General features: G+C 36.3%; 2 protein-coding genes across 9 annotated transcripts in view; one reads left to right on the top strand and one right to left on the bottom strand.

The window, feature by feature from the left end:
- tsl (torso-like) overlaps positions 1 to 17272 on the bottom strand; it is a 311116-nt gene that overhangs the window by 232870 nt on the left and 60974 nt on the right. The window lies entirely within an intron of this gene.
- On the top strand, positions 7475 to 14824 carry LOC105669975 (UDP-glucosyltransferase 2-like). Of its 7 annotated transcripts, XM_012363206.2 has the most exons (8): positions 7475 to 8403; positions 8509 to 8649; positions 9994 to 10085; positions 11377 to 11867; positions 12291 to 12661; positions 12803 to 13022; positions 13100 to 13319; positions 13562 to 14824. In XM_012363206.2, the coding sequence occupies exons 3-8, from the start codon at positions 9997 to 9999 to the stop codon at positions 13857 to 13859; spliced, it is 1689 nt and encodes a 562-aa protein (XP_012218629.2). In that variant the 5' UTR covers positions 7475 to 8403; positions 8509 to 8649; positions 9994 to 9996; the 3' UTR covers positions 13860 to 14824. The 7 variants fall into 7 exon arrangements, with proteins under 7 accessions (XP_012218629.2, XP_012218632.2, XP_012218633.2 ...); XM_012363209.2 differs by lacking the exon at positions 9994 to 10085; XM_067358614.1 differs by lacking the exon at positions 8509 to 8649 and having other exon boundaries at positions 8385 to 8403.

The raw sequence follows: 17272 nt of genomic DNA, 5'->3' as shown, positions 1-17272 counted from the left end.
CGCAGAGTGATAAATAAGACAAGCGAAACAGATGCACCACTAGCAATACAATCATTCGTATGAAACACACCGTAACTTGCATTTATTTGTCAAGATATTTGGGTTAATGAGAAGTTAAGCTACACTATAACTATATGCGTCTAATACACATTCCGCGCGCATCTGCGTTGCATTCTCCTCGGTAACGAAATGCATATTGTTATACCACGTCAGCTTTGTGAATTACCATTCATCTTTACTGACAAGCAGCATGCAAATCTATTCCTGCACTGCTCCAAGAGAGAGCACATCCCAGCGGGCACCCATCTGCTCCGGACGTCTATTTATAATTGATATAATATGATAGGATTAGCAGTATAATTCTTAAAAACATCCTCCCCTATCTCGCGAATTAACTCTGCGCAGTGTTTTATTTAAATTAATATAATATAGAATTTCTCTTATTTGTGAAGTTTATAAACCCGAGATAGCTCTACAATTTATTCCAGTTATTTCTTGCAGTGATTATCGCATCATCATAATTCCTGCATAAACCCATCCTAGAATCTAGGCTTTCGCGGCTTTCGTAATCCGGTTTGACAATGAAATGGGGATGACTATTCGCCGACGCGTTTCTCGTTAGACAATCCCGACTCGGCCTCTTGTGAAATTCATTTCCGGCGAGTGCGGGATTCATCGCGGCCGAGTTTACTGCTGCTTTAATTCCTTTTTTGCATGCATCTGACGACCACTCATTTTCTCGCCACCTCGCGCAATATGACGAGAGTAGATCCGATCGCTGGCGGAGCGTGAATACCAATGAAGATCGGGCAAAGACGACCGGCGTAAGGCCCGTCCTTAAATTTGGAACTGAATCCAAAATCCTATTTGAGTACGATCCCTTTAATCCGCGCTGGAAACGGATTATGGAGATAATTTTGCCGAGTCGCTCCTAATCAGCTTTCATTTACCACAACTCGATGAGAAATTCGCTGAATCTTTGACTCTCGCGCGTCAAGAGATAGAGATCGCGAACTTCAATTGGGGATCTTCACCTCTCGAGAGATTTTCGCGTGAGCTTTCTGCTTGCTATAATTATACTAATGAACTGATATCGATCGCGAGCAAAAACGGTACAAAGTAGTGATTTGAATCGCACATCTCTAAGAACATAATACACAATTATCTAAAATATTATGTAAAATTTATGCCTTTTTGTCGCAATTACAAAAAATGAGTAATATAAAATGAAGTAATCGGATCTCTCACTTAATTTCTCTCAAAACTATCACCAATTTCTGTGTGCTTACATGCTTATACAGTTTCTGCTCGTAACATCGTAAACGACGTCGTATCGCGCGGAAGCCATTACTGTGAGCAGCCTGATTCTCCGCAAGGTCGATATCGCTCGTTCACGGTAGAGACGCAAGCTGATCGATATTAATCGCATTCCGGCAGTGGTGACGGGTTCCTCTGATTGACGACGACGATTAATGCGGGTCGTCGGGTTATGCTCTAGATAAACCGGCCGGTGCTGCGCGTGTGTATGTATGTACGCTTGTTGCAGAGCGTGTGGGCCGCGTATTTACGTTCGCCAATTTACATGACCGAGGGCGTGAGCACACGCGGAGCCCTCGCGTTAGTTCACGTGCCATCATGCCAAGCATGCGTGTGCGAAACACCTTAGTCGCGCACGGTCGGCTGGCCGGCCGGCGAACGGAATTTCCATCTGGTGCCGTCGTTATCGTGAACCAGTGCTCGGCCACTCGCAGCTGCATGTCGGGCTGGCTCTTCCCGTCACTCGGACACTCTCGTCTACGAAATCGGTTGGGCGAAGAACAGACGTGAATAATTCATTGAGTTCCGACCGCAACTTTCGGTCGTCACGGCTCGCGGGGAATAACCGCCCCGCCGCAGTGCGTTCTCTTTGTATTTTTTGTTTTTACTTCTTTGCTTTTGGAATTCATAGTTCGTTAGCGTCGGGCCAAACAGAACGCAGACGCGGCCGGCATGCATTCGCCGTTAATCGTGAATGCGCGGCGGTCGCCGTCGAGAAGAATTGCGCGACGCTGCGGCGGCAATCAGATTTAACGACGTCAGTGGCTCGGCGCGTCGAAATTGACCTTTTCATAAATGGATCAATTTTTGTCCAGCCGCCGGATGATACGACGCTTCGTCCAAATCCTTTTCGCAAAGAATGTCGGGTGTCAAATTAATCTACTGACAGAACGGATTTATTGAGCTATTAAACTCATTAGAATAACAAGTTTAAATAAAATTGAATGTGGTAATTGATATTAAATAAACACAAGAACAATACAAAAAATAAAAATGTAAAAGTTTCATGGTATCATTATTCATATTTTACGAATATTCATCTCGTAATCATCGGAGAGTTGTAAAAAATTATGAATTTTATATTATTATTATAAATTAATGATTTTTTTATCTTGCAAACACATAAACATTGATTCATCTCCAAATTACGGAATATATTAATAATTTCGACTATGATAATGTCGCACGAATTTTTTGTCGAGAGCATCATTAGCGTGCCGGCAAAAAATTCTCTCATGTATATAGAACGACGTGTGATTACGTCCCTACGTCATGAAGTTTTCGTTAAAAATGAATGGCCTAGGTGATTAAGCTGAAATAAATTACAGTAAAATGATTTGTATGTGATTAAACGACGTCGCATTAGAACCACCGCCACAGCGAAGGTTTCTGTTATTTTCATGAGAACAATATCACATTCACACATACATACGTTTATGCAATTAGATATAAATTATATCGTTCTATTGAAAAAAAAAAACTTTTACATTCTTGTTTTCTATACGTTGCAAAAGTTGCTCATTTATGGCATATTGTAGAATAATGCTCATATTATAATGTTAAAACTTTGCAACCACATTTGATGTAAAATACGTGAACATTTTCTAGTTTCCATGTTTTCATGTGCCGTTATATAATTTGCATTAAAATCAAACTTTCGTAGAACATCCATTATAATTAAGTCACATTATTTTAGGAATGTGATCTCTTTGTAGTAAATAATTTAATGCGACAAAATCGCACGTAGAACGATTATCTTACTATATTTTCCGTGTATAATTCAAATAAATAAGAAAAAAAGAATTTAATTAATCGTTTAATGCGCCGCGAAGATTACCTCATTTATTAGGAACGTTTCCAGATACTAATACAACGAAAAACGTGATGCTGAAGATAAACTCTCCTATAAATAGAGATGACCACATTAAACCAAGAAGAGTAAGCACATTTCGAGCGATCAGACGACCAGACTTAATTAAAACTCTTCACGCGATAAAGGAAAACGCAAAGCATTGCAAACATTGACTCGACAGACGAATCGGCTGTCCAGTCACAGTCAGTCGTGGTCCACAACGGCGCGCGAGACACGAAAGTTCGTCAAAGAGCAATTTGTTACACATTGAATTATCTTTCCCAATACGCGTACGTATCGACGGCGGTGGTGCCATACGGAACAGCTGGCGCGACCAGATACGCCGGCAAAACATTTTCACCTCGCTGAATTGTCAACGACATTGCGCGCCGCGGCTTAATCCGCGTCCAGCTTTTTCCATCCGTTTCGTTTGCCCGTACGGCACAGACGTATCGATTATGTTCGCCGTTTTCAAAGTGGCTTCGTTTGCCGCAATCGCGGGACTGCGTGTTTTTCCCTTGGTACAGGCGGCCCGCTATAACTGGCTTTTTTTAATGACAGTTCCGCTGAGTCGATGGCGTGGTATCGTCACGGGTCTCGTTAGCAAATTCAATGATGGCGCCCGCCGTTAGCGTCATCGATCCCGAAATCTCGTTATACTCTCCGATAGAGTATTGCCGAATGTGAAAAAAGATGGTCGCCACGAGGTAAAATATTGTGCGGTTCTGCAACGGTGTATTTCATATAGATAACACCGACTTTTGTTAATCCTTTTTTTTTCAGAAGTGGCACGTTCGATGGCACGTTCAACTTGCTCCTTCAAAGTGGGGTAAGAGTGAAGTAAGTGAAGTGAAAGTTCATCGACTCGTATCTATTCGAGAAGCACATTTACTAATACCAGTTTTAAATGCAGACAATTTACTCACATTATTAATTAGAAAATTATTATTAGTGGAATATTAAAAGTGAAATATTGGCACAAGACAAATTAAATTAAACTTAATCGGAAATTATAAATAGAATTTTTTAGAAAGATATTTTTATAAATTTACGATGACGCACAGATATTATTCTCAATTTCTCACACTACAATCCATCGATCGTCACTTAGATTCCCTATAAAGTTCACGCTATTGATCAATACGTCAATCACGGGGTTATGTGTTTATATACTTAGCACGATAGTACTTTTTCGTCGGCCATGTACGGCATTTTTGCTGAATAATTTCTCATCGCGTCAGCGAAACAATACGCAATACATAAAACGGCTCGCACCCATTGGCGGTGCTTTATAACAAAATCGATAAGTCGTGCGTGCCGCCTGATCGGCGGTCTCGGAAAAAAATCGAACGCGCAAAAATCCAACTCCGGTCGGCCGTTATTGAGCTCTCGCACGTTAGCTCCCCGGACGGCTGATTTTAATCCGTTAAATGCCATTTCCTTGTACACGTCAGCTGCGAACCGATGAGCTTCGGAGGCATCGAATGTCCGGCTCTTCGCCCGCCATTTACCGCCAGAGGCTAGTCCGTCGCTCTCGAGTACTCTCTTACGCCATTCCGTGCCGATTGCATCGTATTCGCGTTTGTGTGCGGCACATCGTTTGTGTCTGCGCTCAAGCCCGAACCCCCGCGAGTGCATTCGATCGAATGAGCGGTAAAGATGAAGAAAAAAATGAAACTATAAAAATTTAGCTCAGTCAACTGAAAATGCACGTATCATTGCGCAAAACCGAAATTCGAGAGATTCGAAATCTGCGGCAAAATGTAAGACTGACAATGAGTATGCGTTGCATTCAACTTCCTATGTAGCCATACTTTTCCATACGTCTATTTCATTTATACATAGATGTATCCTCATATTTTATTTCGCTTTGAAGGACCTATTGCTCCTATTCGTCCATATAAATTTGACGAGAGTTTTAATTAAAATTTGGCGCATAAGACATATGTTTGCGAGCGCAAATGACATCGCAGCACATCTTCGGCGCATTGTGCGGCCGCGAGAAAGAAATAAAGTTGCATTCATTCGCTCATAACTCATGCGATATACATCGGCAAGTATCTCATGCGTAGCGTGCACGTCAGTTGACAATCCCCGAGGCAGAATGCGACGGGATAATATTTCGTAGTTTATCCGCCGGGTGAACTCGCGTGGGTTGGAAAAGCTCCGAAGGTCGTTCATTACGTTTGCGCCGACTGTTCGTCGCAATCCGCGGGATATCGCGCGGTTCCGGCGTAAGAGAGAGAGAAGAAACAAAATAGAGCGAGAGAAAGAGAAAAGAAAACGCGAATACGAACGGAAGAAAAAAAAAAAAAAAAAAAGAAGAAAAGAGAAAATATTCCGGAACGATGCAACCGAACCTTCTCGCTGCGAGAGGGTTCTCCCTCCGCGAAGCTCGTAAATCCTGGCGTCGCGGCGCGTTCGCAAACTCGTTTCGTCGTGGCCGAGGCATGACGCGGCTCCCCGTTGTAATTAACATAGGATGATGCGCGGTATAAATTACAATTATACATGATTTACAGGATGCGATAGTCGGCGGGCTGCTTCCCTTCGCGTCTTTTCCTCCCCTCGCCGACCGCACTACCGCGCTTTTAAAGCCTCTAAACCCTGCAGGTGGTATCGTCGTCTATTTCCGCGCGCTGCGGATGACCCTCTTCATAGCGAACTACTGAATAAATATATCCGTACTAAACCGTGCGTGTTGCGTGCGCCGCTCGCTGTCGTATTAAGAGCGATGTTAAAAGTCCTGCTTGCAACACGTTTGCATTCTCATGTTGCAGCAGTACGCTGCGCTAGCTGATGCACTTCCGTGCATCACATATTTCCAACCACTATTTGCGAAGTATCTCAATTGCGTAACAAAATTCGTACAAGAAACTAATAGGTTCATGACTATCAGTTACACGTTATGGGTTTTTTCGAATATCAGTGTTACATGTGCAATTCGTATTTCATCTCACATTCCAAGAGCAAACATCTTTGTACGCGTTAAATCTCGGAAAAACTAATATAGAAAGAAATATATTAGATACAGGAATGTTATACGACTTGACTTAGAATTAGTCAGCTTCTTTTCTAAACAGAGATTTGTTTTCTTAGAATCATTTCATTTAAACCCTTGAATATAAAAAGAATAAAAAAATCGATAAAGGGTTAATTTAAACAAACGCGAGGGATCCTCCCCAATTTTGTGGAGCAATTCTGACAACCTATCCCATAATGCAAATTCGTAACTAGATCTAGATAACTGAGTAAAGCCGAACCTAAGACACGTCGTCGGTTTCACAGCGTCGGTTTGCATGTCTGAAAATGTATGTACCAGGCCGTACCGAGGTCGAGTCACGTGCTAGTCAACGACAGCGGGAGTCCTCTTAATTATGCCACCCAGTTCTACACAAGACACAATATGGAAGTTGCGGTTAATAATTTCAGCTTTGCTGAAACGTACGCCGAACTTGCAGAAGAATCCCGGCGATAACGGAAATATCTTCGGTTAAACTTAGCGTGATATCAACATAAGCCAACATAATTGCTTTTACATATTACAAGTCATTGATTTTAATTTAAAAAATTATACGCAACGTATTATCAATATTGATAACATATCAATACTTTGATAACATTGATAACATTGATAATATTAATAACATATTAAAAAAAAATTTTTATTTGCGCTTGAAACTTCTTTACTTATTTAATTCACAAGCGTACCACTTAACACAAAGATTCAATTTTTATATATTTTTATATTATTTTATATTTCGTGATATAAAACTTTTCAATTGTCCGTCACAAGGATCGAAAGGGTCGACTAATCGATTATTACATTCTAATGTTTCTTGCCGCACGAATTATTTTAAATATATCAAAATAGTTTACAATGCTCCGATACCTTCAAACTTTGCTTTCTGCAGAATGTGGCAGTCGGTGTAGAGAACTTAATACAGATAGAATTTAGCCATACGATTTGCGTGTAATTGCTAGAAATCGCTTTACATCCAGGAGAAGGAATGTCTATCTGTCGACGTCTGATGATCGTTTTCGTCAATTCGCAATAGTCACGCACGCCGGCAGTGCCATCGCGGACAATATCAACGTTTTTATTATGGCAGTTGGTAACCAAACCGGGGTAAACTCTGAAAGCGGACGTGCCATTACGCGTTTAAAGCAATTTCCGGATATCCCTCGTGACGTTCGACAAATGGACTAGAGTCATAAATAGTTCCGCAGTGCCGGGCTGAAACACGATGAGCGCCCATCCCCCCTTCTTCCACGAGCGTTTCGTGAAAGATTAATGTGGATTTTATTATTACGACTCTTATCATGTACAGCACTAACGCAGAAAATGCCATTTTCCGCCATAATGTTTCTATCGTTATTATCGAACTTATCCTTGAGATGTCGGAAATATGGAGCTTCAATAATATCGTGGATTACAGAAGTTCTCGTAATTTTCTAAGTACTTACAATGTACTTGATATAGGCATTCGTCATTACAAACGAGTAGCTCATTCATTAAGAATTACTGACAACACGGAATCATAATATTTAAAGGCACAAATATTGTAGAAATCGTCTTATTGTAGAAAAGATAAGAAAGAAAAATTTAATGTTCCACATAAATGAATAATCATTTGAAATAAAACAAGCAGAATTTATTGTATTTTGCTTTCTCTATATAGGTATTTTTGATGTTATTTAATTAATATTTAATTAAAGATGGAAAATTCTGTTAAAAAAAATGCAGAATGCAAAATGAAAAAGATACGAGCTAAGACAATAAGCTTAAGACAACAAGCATTACACAACAGCGTTCTCTTGATACAATATTTTAGCGCTCATAGCAATCATGAATATCTCGTGTTTATTATGTATACACACTCATATTTTTCAAATTAGGCATAAAATCTGTAGCACTCGTTAGTGTAAGGCAAGTAGTTAATTAATAGCACAATATCATTAAATATACCAAAATTATACGTAAAAATTTCCATCGTATATTTAATATATTGTAATGTTTATTCTAAAACCAAAATTTGAATTTATTATTATATGTTTCCGAATACTTAACACACGTCAGTATATCTGACAGCTTTGCAAAATCTATGATTAGTGTTATGTAAGACATATACGTCATAAATGTTGCTACCGCAGAGGGAGAATCCAATAATCTGAAAACACTGCATCGTAGAAAATCAGCATTCATTCGTGTGAAGCGTACGTGAAACGTTTAAGTAAGTTCTATATAATTATTGTTAACATAAGCATTTTATTGCATTGTAAACATATAAAAAATTATACTTTGATAAAACTTTGTAAATATTAATCTTTATCTTTAGTGTTTTATTAAGTGAATTGCCAATTGGACTGTTAGTTGTCTTGCCAACTTCTTCTCGTGTCTCAAGAGTTTTTAAAAGTGCTTATTCACGTTTGTTCTGGCATAAAAAATTTGGTATTAGAAAAATAAACGTTCGATCAAGGTAATATAAAGTTTTTTTGCCTATATGTATCGGTACACTCAAAAAAATGATCTTGCAATAATAGCTAAAATTTTCTAGGTGTAAAAAATTAACTAAAACAGATAAATGATCAGCAACTGTTGTGATATTGCATATGTAATTACTTAATCAGTTTAGATGACAGAAACAGAATATATATCTGTATTGTTTGTGAACTTTAAAAAGAAAGTTTCTCTAAAGCGCCTATCTATATAAGATCAATCACGTGTTAGATCATGCAATGAATAACATTTAGCAATGGTACTTAAATTTTTCAGAAGCTATTGCTAGAACATTACTGCTATAAATTCTATATGTGACAAACAATGTTTTCACAGATACGAAAAATAGCGATACATTCTTGTTGCGATATCTAGAAATCTAACTACATCAGCGAAATATTTTTTTGAGTGTATATATCATTATGATTAGCGAATTTCTTGAAATTAGCAATACTATCTTTTACATTTTGTATAATAATTTTGAAATAATTATGTATTGAAATTTTTGATAGCAGCAAACAATAACAGAATTTTATAGTGTAGTATGCTTTCAAAACTGTTGTTCCAAGTTACGGTGACAGGCTAATGATAAGATTTCACTTTCTTGCGGTGAGAAGAAAAACGAGGGCCAGTTTGCGTGATCAGATAAAGAAAGGTAGCGTGAAAAGTAAAGAGGAAAAGAATGAAAGAAAGAAACCAGTTTCGGTCGGTTGATTTTGCAAGTTTTTCGTTGACCATGGTTCATCAGATACGCACGTGCATCGTACACGAATACCATTGCTTTCACTTTCTGCCCAAACACTAATTGACCATGACTACATTTACACGAACGTCATTATCAGGATCAAGTTTAAAAAAACTGTAGTTATAATTACTAATAAAAAATATGTTGTGTAAATGCGTCGGTTTTCAGTTATAATACCAGTTATAACATAGTTGAGATAAAATAGTGATTACACAACATTTCACATTAATAGTTATAACGATAGATATTTTTATAATAACGTAGTCTATGATAACGTATAATAATGTTTCTAGATAACTAATGTAAATGCAGTCTATGACTTGCAATCATATGTAACAGAAAAATGTAAAAAATCTCCTTATCAAATGGTGAAATTTATGATAGAATTTAATGTCATTTATTAAAAATTTTGAAAATTGTTGTATTGAATTTGAGCAGCATATTAGTCGCCAAGCTAGCTAATAAATTGAAACCTATTACATAACAATATTATATTTATTATTTCGATATTAATATATACGAATTTTAAATATAAAAATATGTATTGTAAATGTGAATACCTAATTACGTCTGTTACAGATAATGCATGTCCCATTACGAATACATATCATGTATTATTGCGCCGTAATGTTCGTTAGATGTTCTGTAGATTATATTTATACGCGCAAGTTGTAAGTTATATAATTTGTACGCGATTACTAGCTAACATACATTAGACAAAAAAGTGTTTTATTATTAATAATCTAACTCTAAAAAATTACACTGGAAAAAAAGTTTTGTTGTATTATAAGAAATTCTGGTTGATTCTACTAGTACGTTTGTTCAAAAATAGACGAAACAAATTTGTTGTTGGAATTACCAGAAGATTCTGTTAAATTTCATCCTGTTTAAATCTATTAGAATTTCTTGTAAACCTTACTACATCGTGTTGTTAGATTTACAAAACTCTACCAGAATTTCTTGTAAACCTTACCACATTGTGTTGTTAGATTTACAAAACTCTACCAGAATTTCTTGTTAACTTTACTATATCGTTTTGTTAGGTTAACACAACTTTGTAGTTAAAAAACAAGTTCGGATAGGTGTGGTTTTTGTAAAATACTAACAATATATTTTGGTTTAAAGTATACTCAGTGATGTGATGTTTCCTACCGGGCTCCCGGCTCCCGAGCCCGGTAGGAAACACATTACATCACTGATATACATATATTTCATTAAAAAAAAAAAAAACACCACGTGATCATAAAACTTTTCGGATGTAAGGCTGATGGCAGAGACCGAGACGTAAAAACTTATGTATGTCGTAGTCGTTTCCACACGTATCCAATAACCTTTCACGACTTACGTTTTTCTCTGCCTTACCATACGTCCACGACAGACGTCTACGACAGACATAAGTGCTTACTTCTCGTTCTCTGCCATCGGCCTAACTAATATTCCGTAATGGATTCCACGACGCGTAAAACTTTAGCGAGCTCAGTTGAGACTGTTCCGACTACTTAACGCCATTGCTTCGCGAAAGATCTAATGCGCGCGATACACGCCGCGAGTAGCGAGGGCGCAGTAGCAGTGTAACAAATGAATGCGGCGAACAGTTGATCAACCGTTTAGTGAGTGATGACAAAACTGTTGCAGAGCGCTGCGATGTAAATATAACAAGAAGTTTTGTAGATCCAACAAGAAAACACTTATTCAAATCCTTATAGTAAAGTTAACCAAACGGTGTTGATATAAGGTGTAAAATTTTGTGACGATAACCAGAAATTCTGTTTCGTTCGACTAAAATACGGTCAACCAGAAGAATTTTGTTAATATAATAAAACCATTTTTCTCAGTGTAAGGAAAAGATATTTTATTCTAAGTGTCGTGGAAAAATCGTCTTGACGATTTCCAACAGAGACTGTTGAATTTATATCATTCACGTATTTATTCATTTCACGTTTATTATTGTTTATTATTTAGAAAACGGAAAATGGGATTGATTGCTATTGTGACATTTTGGATGGCTAGTTTTCTATGCATGGCCGTACCAATAGAAGCTGCAAGGATCTTGGCGATTATTCCAATACCATCCTATAGTCATCAAATCCCTTATCGACCGATATGGATTACTTTGAGTCAACGGGGACATGAAGTCGTCGTTTTAACAACGGATCCAATTAATAATAGCAATTTGACAAATTTGACAGAAATCGACTTTAAACACAATTACGAGCAAATACAACGACTGGATTTTCTTAAAAATATACTGAATGGTGAAACGTGGATAACAACACAACAAGAGCAAATTGAGCCTATGGGCCATGTAATAACGGAAAATATTTATCAACATGACAAAGTACGTAAGATGTATGCACCAAACAGTGACCAAAAATTCGACGTAGTTATCGCAGAAGTTCTAATAACACCTGGCTTATATGCCTTGGCACATAGATTTAATGCACCTCTTATAGGTAAGAACAGTGATAGAAATTATTATACAGAATTGTTTTTTTTAAACAACAAATTTTTAGTAAATTTTTTCTCAAAAACAAATATTATAGCTTATGGCAATTTTTAAGTTTTTAACATTATATATTTCTGTAGTTAAGCTCTAAATTAATAATTCATTACAATAATTCTACACAAAATCAACCGAAGAATATAATATTCTCACCCGTTTCGCTTAATATTCATTCTTATTCTCAGCGTTATTATCGTGTAGTTAAGAAAAATCGTAGAAGCCAAACATATCGAAAGCCTAATTACTTTTTATATTATAAAATATAAATGATACATATATATAATATAATCATTTTGTATAAACTTCAAATTTTGTTTAAATAATTGTATATAAAAATCTCATTGTCTCATACTTATATTATATATATTTATAGGTATATTGTCATTAGGATTGGTCAGTTATAATATGTATCTTCAAGGCATACCCGTTTTGCCATCACACCCTTCGTCTTGGGAGATGCGAGTTAACACCGATTTGAATTTATCATTGTGGAAAAGAATTACGAATTTTATCGACCAGTGGTATCACTTATATCATGTATTAAACAACTTCTATCCGCATCAGCAAATGTTAGCAGAAAAATATCTCGGAAAAAATATACCGGACATAAGTGATCTGGAGAGGAACATAAGTATTATTCTCTATAATCAACAAGAAGTTCTCTCATTTGTCAGGCCAACAACACCTAATTTTATACCATTTGGAAACTTACATGTTTCAAAAAAATCTGCAGATTTACCGAAAGTAATTATTAATTTAAACAATATCATTAATATTTTAATATTATAGTGTGACGTTTGTTTCTTCAAAAGTTAGCTATTGCTATATTGTTATAGATATTGCTTCTTTTAACATAAATATGTGACAATAATTGTCTTATTTTAGGATCTTAAAGACTTTATGGCAGACGCACCGAATGGATTTATTTACATGAGTCTAGGCACGAATGTTAAAATATCATCATTTCCCAACCATGTGCTAGATATATTTATCGATGTATTTGCAAGCTTGCCATACAAAATCGTGTGGAAGCTTGATAAGGAATTGCCAAATAAACCTGACAATATCTACACCGCTCAATGGTTTGCTCAACAAAGCATCCTTGGTAAATTAACATAGTGCCATAATAAGAAATGCATTTTTTTCATTTTCTATCATTATGTTATATTTTTTGTTCCGCAGCTCATCCAAATATTAGAATGTTTATATACCAAGGTGGACTTCAAAGTACGGAAGAAGCTGTTCACTATGCGGTACCACTATTAGGACTACCGATATTAGCCGATCAATTTACTCAAGTTTTAAAAATGGTAACTCTTGGAGTTGCAAAGAAATTAAATGTTATAAGTATTACAAAAGAAGATTTGAACGCATCTATAATTGAAATAATAAGCGATAAAAGGTAATCATTTTTTATACAAATATCTCTTTACACGACAAATTATATCTCTTAAATGTAATATTAAATATCGATATTTTTGTATAAAAACGTAGTTTTCAAACAAATATCATTATATATCAATCAGATATATTGATATGTAGTAATTATATAAGATTCTTATATAATCACAATCAAAATGTGTAATTGTAGAGAAAGAGCAACATATTTTTTTAAATATGCTAATAATTATTCCCATTTTCTAGATATAAAGAAAGAATGCTCGAACTTAAAGCATTGAATGAAGATAAACCTTATAATCTTTTGGAAAATACCATTTGGTGGATTGAATTTGTTATTCGTCATAAGAGTGCTCTCCATCTTCATACAAGCATTGCTAATGAACCTTGGTATAAGAGATATGACACGGACATTATAGCAATTTTATCAATTGTCACATTTATAATATTACTCAGCGCGTTGATAATTATTTATAAATTGATAAAAATATCATTTACTTGTTTTACAAAAACGTCAGTAGATACTAAGAAAAAAATTAATTAATTTTTAGTGAGTGCAACATAATTATTATTTCATTTATATTGCCAAATAACAAATAAAATAAGATATCAACAATTTACTGAGATATTTATATCTCATCTTTCTTTGAAACGTAAAAGTTCAGATTTTGTTACACTGTAATCAATTGGAAATTATATTTTTTATCATTCTTGTACATATTAGTCTCAATTTTTGTTATTATTTTACATATTAGTAATTAAGTATATAATATACAAAATGTTTAATCAGAGATGTTTAATCAGAGATAAAAATGATAATCAATATTAAAAGAAAATTAACTTTTATTAAATTAAAATTAATATTTGCTATTTGGCATGTATAAATTTTATATGTAGAACAAAGTGAATTACATTAAGATTACACATCTTATGAATTTTAAATATAATTCTAGGATTTCAATTATGTATGCATTACATATAACATTTGCAAGTATTTAAAATTATTGCGCACTCGAAAATATAATAAATCCGTTTACATCATAGCAAATAATTGGCATTTTCTTACCGATTAACTTTATTAGGAATAATTAAAAAAAACAGCCCATGGTTCAGCATGCATAATATTACGTCATACTGAAATACGTGGTACTATTTTGTTGTAAATATTACGATTTATAATAAATTGATATTATAATGCCACATCATTGTAGCTTTCATTTTTTCTGAAATATACGAAGCTCACGGTATACTCTGAGAACTGAACTATTATCAAATATATCTCGTACGCGTTACGTATTAAAAAAAATTGATAAACGCTCTAACAGATCGTCGTTCACCACGAGCGACGTTGCGTAATTGTCGCAATAGGATCGCACAGTTTTAAAATTATATCGCTATTATCAATAATTGTTCGCTGAAACGTAATTCATGCCTGCTAAATAATTACGTTGCCGTAGTGGAAAGTCCCTGTCTGTCTGATTTTCGTGTAATAATGCATAGGACAGTTATAATGGAAGTGATGCAAATGCATAATTAAAGATGGCAGCTTGTAACAAATGGGATATGTTTTGTGGATGAATTATTACATTTTGAATTAACTAAATATAGTAATATATACAATATGTGTTGCAAGCGTGTCTTTTGAGATTACAAATTCCATTAACTCTAGTAAACTAATATTTTAAAATAACTGCGTTTTACTAACTTCCCATAAAAATTAATTATAGGTACAGATAGAACGAGTAAAATATTTTTTAAAGTAATTTAAAAAAAAACTAATAACATGAAGTAAAAAAGATTACTTATTAAGATATATTAACATAATTAAAATGTCTTTGATCCTTCTGTGACATTAAGTAATATTCGCATTACGCATTTGTGAAAGGCAATAAAATATAGATCAGTAGATGGTAAATATGTACATAGACTTTTGTCCAGTTATTCTTTCTATCTTCTCGTGCCATTATCGAGACCTCTTTTTTATCGCAATGGCGGCATCCTCGGGAGGTTATCAGAAAGCGATAGGAAAGAACATTTTCTTCTCGTCGAGCGTCCTTTTGCGCTCCCTCGCTCTCTTGCCTACTCGAAACTCGTGCACCAAGAGGCGTAATCGTTTCTGTGCCCGATAACGCGTTTTATCCGCCGCCTCTTGCGCGGCCCTCTTAGCTAGGATTCACCGAAGGTGGTAGCCTTTAAGAATCACGATTTCGCGGGACGATAGAAGCGCTCAGTTATTTGTTGGAAGGACACGGCGAAAGTCGACGCAAAGGCCAAGAACAAAAGAGATCAGCACGAAAAAAGGAGAGACGCGCGTCGCGCGTGGCGAGATGCAATCTGCCGTGGTATTGTTTGATGCGATTTGCCCGGCGGTTATTGTTTCGTACATCGCAGCCACAAAGTTACACAATTACGCCGACATCGTCGTACGGATTCGCCTCTCACGGACACGTCTAACTAAACCCCCCTCCCCCTCTCATTCTCTCCTTCTTCTCTTGACGCTCCTAGCATTCCCCTGGGCACAAAAGCGGTTGCCATTGAGCGTCCGTCGTAGTATACCGCCTCCGTTAGATTGTTTATGAAATGGGACTCGGAGAAGATTTCTGAACGAGGGAGAAAGATAGTGAATAGGAGTTTCTTATTCTCATCACTTTCCTCGGAGCTTCCTTGCCGATATATTTCTGCGCTTCTCGCTGAAGCGCTATCAGCTTGCAACATTGTGAGGTGTAGGAAAAGTAAGAATGGATAGTAAGTGGCGTACAGAAAGAGAGATTCGAGCACTCCTTGATGATTAAACGCATTACGGTTGAAATCGGTTGTTTTTCACGGCGAAAATACATTGGCGAGATAACTATTATTGTTTTCTTCTAGCGAATGGTGGAAAGTCTTTTCGTATTTTCTATCGTCGCGCAAAACACTTCTTTTACGCAATTAAGAGTATTATCGTGCACACGAGGTTTTTACGACGTAAATTTAATCCATCTAATGTAAAACAAGCCTTGCAGAACCTGCAGAATTATTTGCTTAAAAGACACGTCAAGGACATCTTATCTTTTTACTTGCAAAATAAAAAATTCAGGTCGTGAGCATTATAAGCAAAAGAGACAGGAAAATTCTACACAGCTTTTAAAGTAAGTTTTACTCTCTCCGAAATTTTTTACTTGCTCTGCTGAAATCGTAAAATCCAGCAACATATAATCACTCATTTTATCATATCTCGAGCAATAAAATTAAGCGTCAAAACAGAGTCTCGGCCTTGTCCCACTACAAACAAATTTGTTCGGCTCTGCGCGCAGCGCACAGCTAATCTCACCCACGGGATTCCGGAGCACGGATTTTCGGTCTACATGCATATATTGTACACATACAATATTTACATTAGAATTTAAACGATCTTTGAGCAACCCGAGTTGTTGCGGCGCATATGCATATTCCCGTCTAGATGCCTCTTAGTAGTTCGTCGAAAATATCGACTCTGCTCACGCGACCCGTTTAATACGTACCAATACATAATTATCGAGTTGCGGACTATGCACGCGCAGATGGGCTTGCGCGTGTTTACACGATATAATTTGATACGCCACGAGTTATCCAAATTATACCAATTATGCGTAAATTATTGTTTGCACGGGGATACTGCAGTAAACACATCGCGCAGATACAATTAACACCCGCCTAGCCGATATTGATGAACGGCCAAAGATGCCTGGGAATACTGACGAATGGCCGGCGGTAACTATAGTAATGACGTACTCTCGATATTCGCATTGATATTACCTGCGTGTGACACTGAGATCTGATTGTAATGGAATGAACATCATTAATATCTCGGCAAAGTAAAGCTCAATATTAATAGACATTTTTGTAATTGCACGCCGAGCAAATTGGTGCCGTCGATCTTGAACATTCTTATATATATATATCGCACTCATCAGTTTCGTTACAAGGCTTTGAGTATAT

This window comes from Linepithema humile, chromosome 7 (genome assembly GCF_040581485.1).
Source record: "Linepithema humile isolate Giens D197 chromosome 7, Lhum_UNIL_v1.0, whole genome shotgun sequence".
In the NCBI taxonomy this organism is placed as follows: Eukaryota; Metazoa; Arthropoda; class Insecta; order Hymenoptera; family Formicidae; genus Linepithema; species Linepithema humile.
This window is presented reverse-complemented; position numbering and strand designations above follow the sequence as displayed.

Bases quoted from the DNA above. Each gene is read 5' to 3' on its own strand.
- LOC105669975 (XM_012363206.2), top strand. From the start codon at position 9,997: ATGCATGTCCCATTACGAATACATATCATGTATTATTGCGCCGTAATG. The intron at 10,086-11,376 runs GTAAGTTATATA...TTTATTATTTAG, and splicing joins TATATTTATACGCGCAAGTT to AAAACGGAAAATGGGATTGA. The intron at 11,868-12,290 runs GTAAGAACAGTG...ATATATTTATAG, and splicing joins ATTTAATGCACCTCTTATAG to GTATATTGTCATTAGGATTG.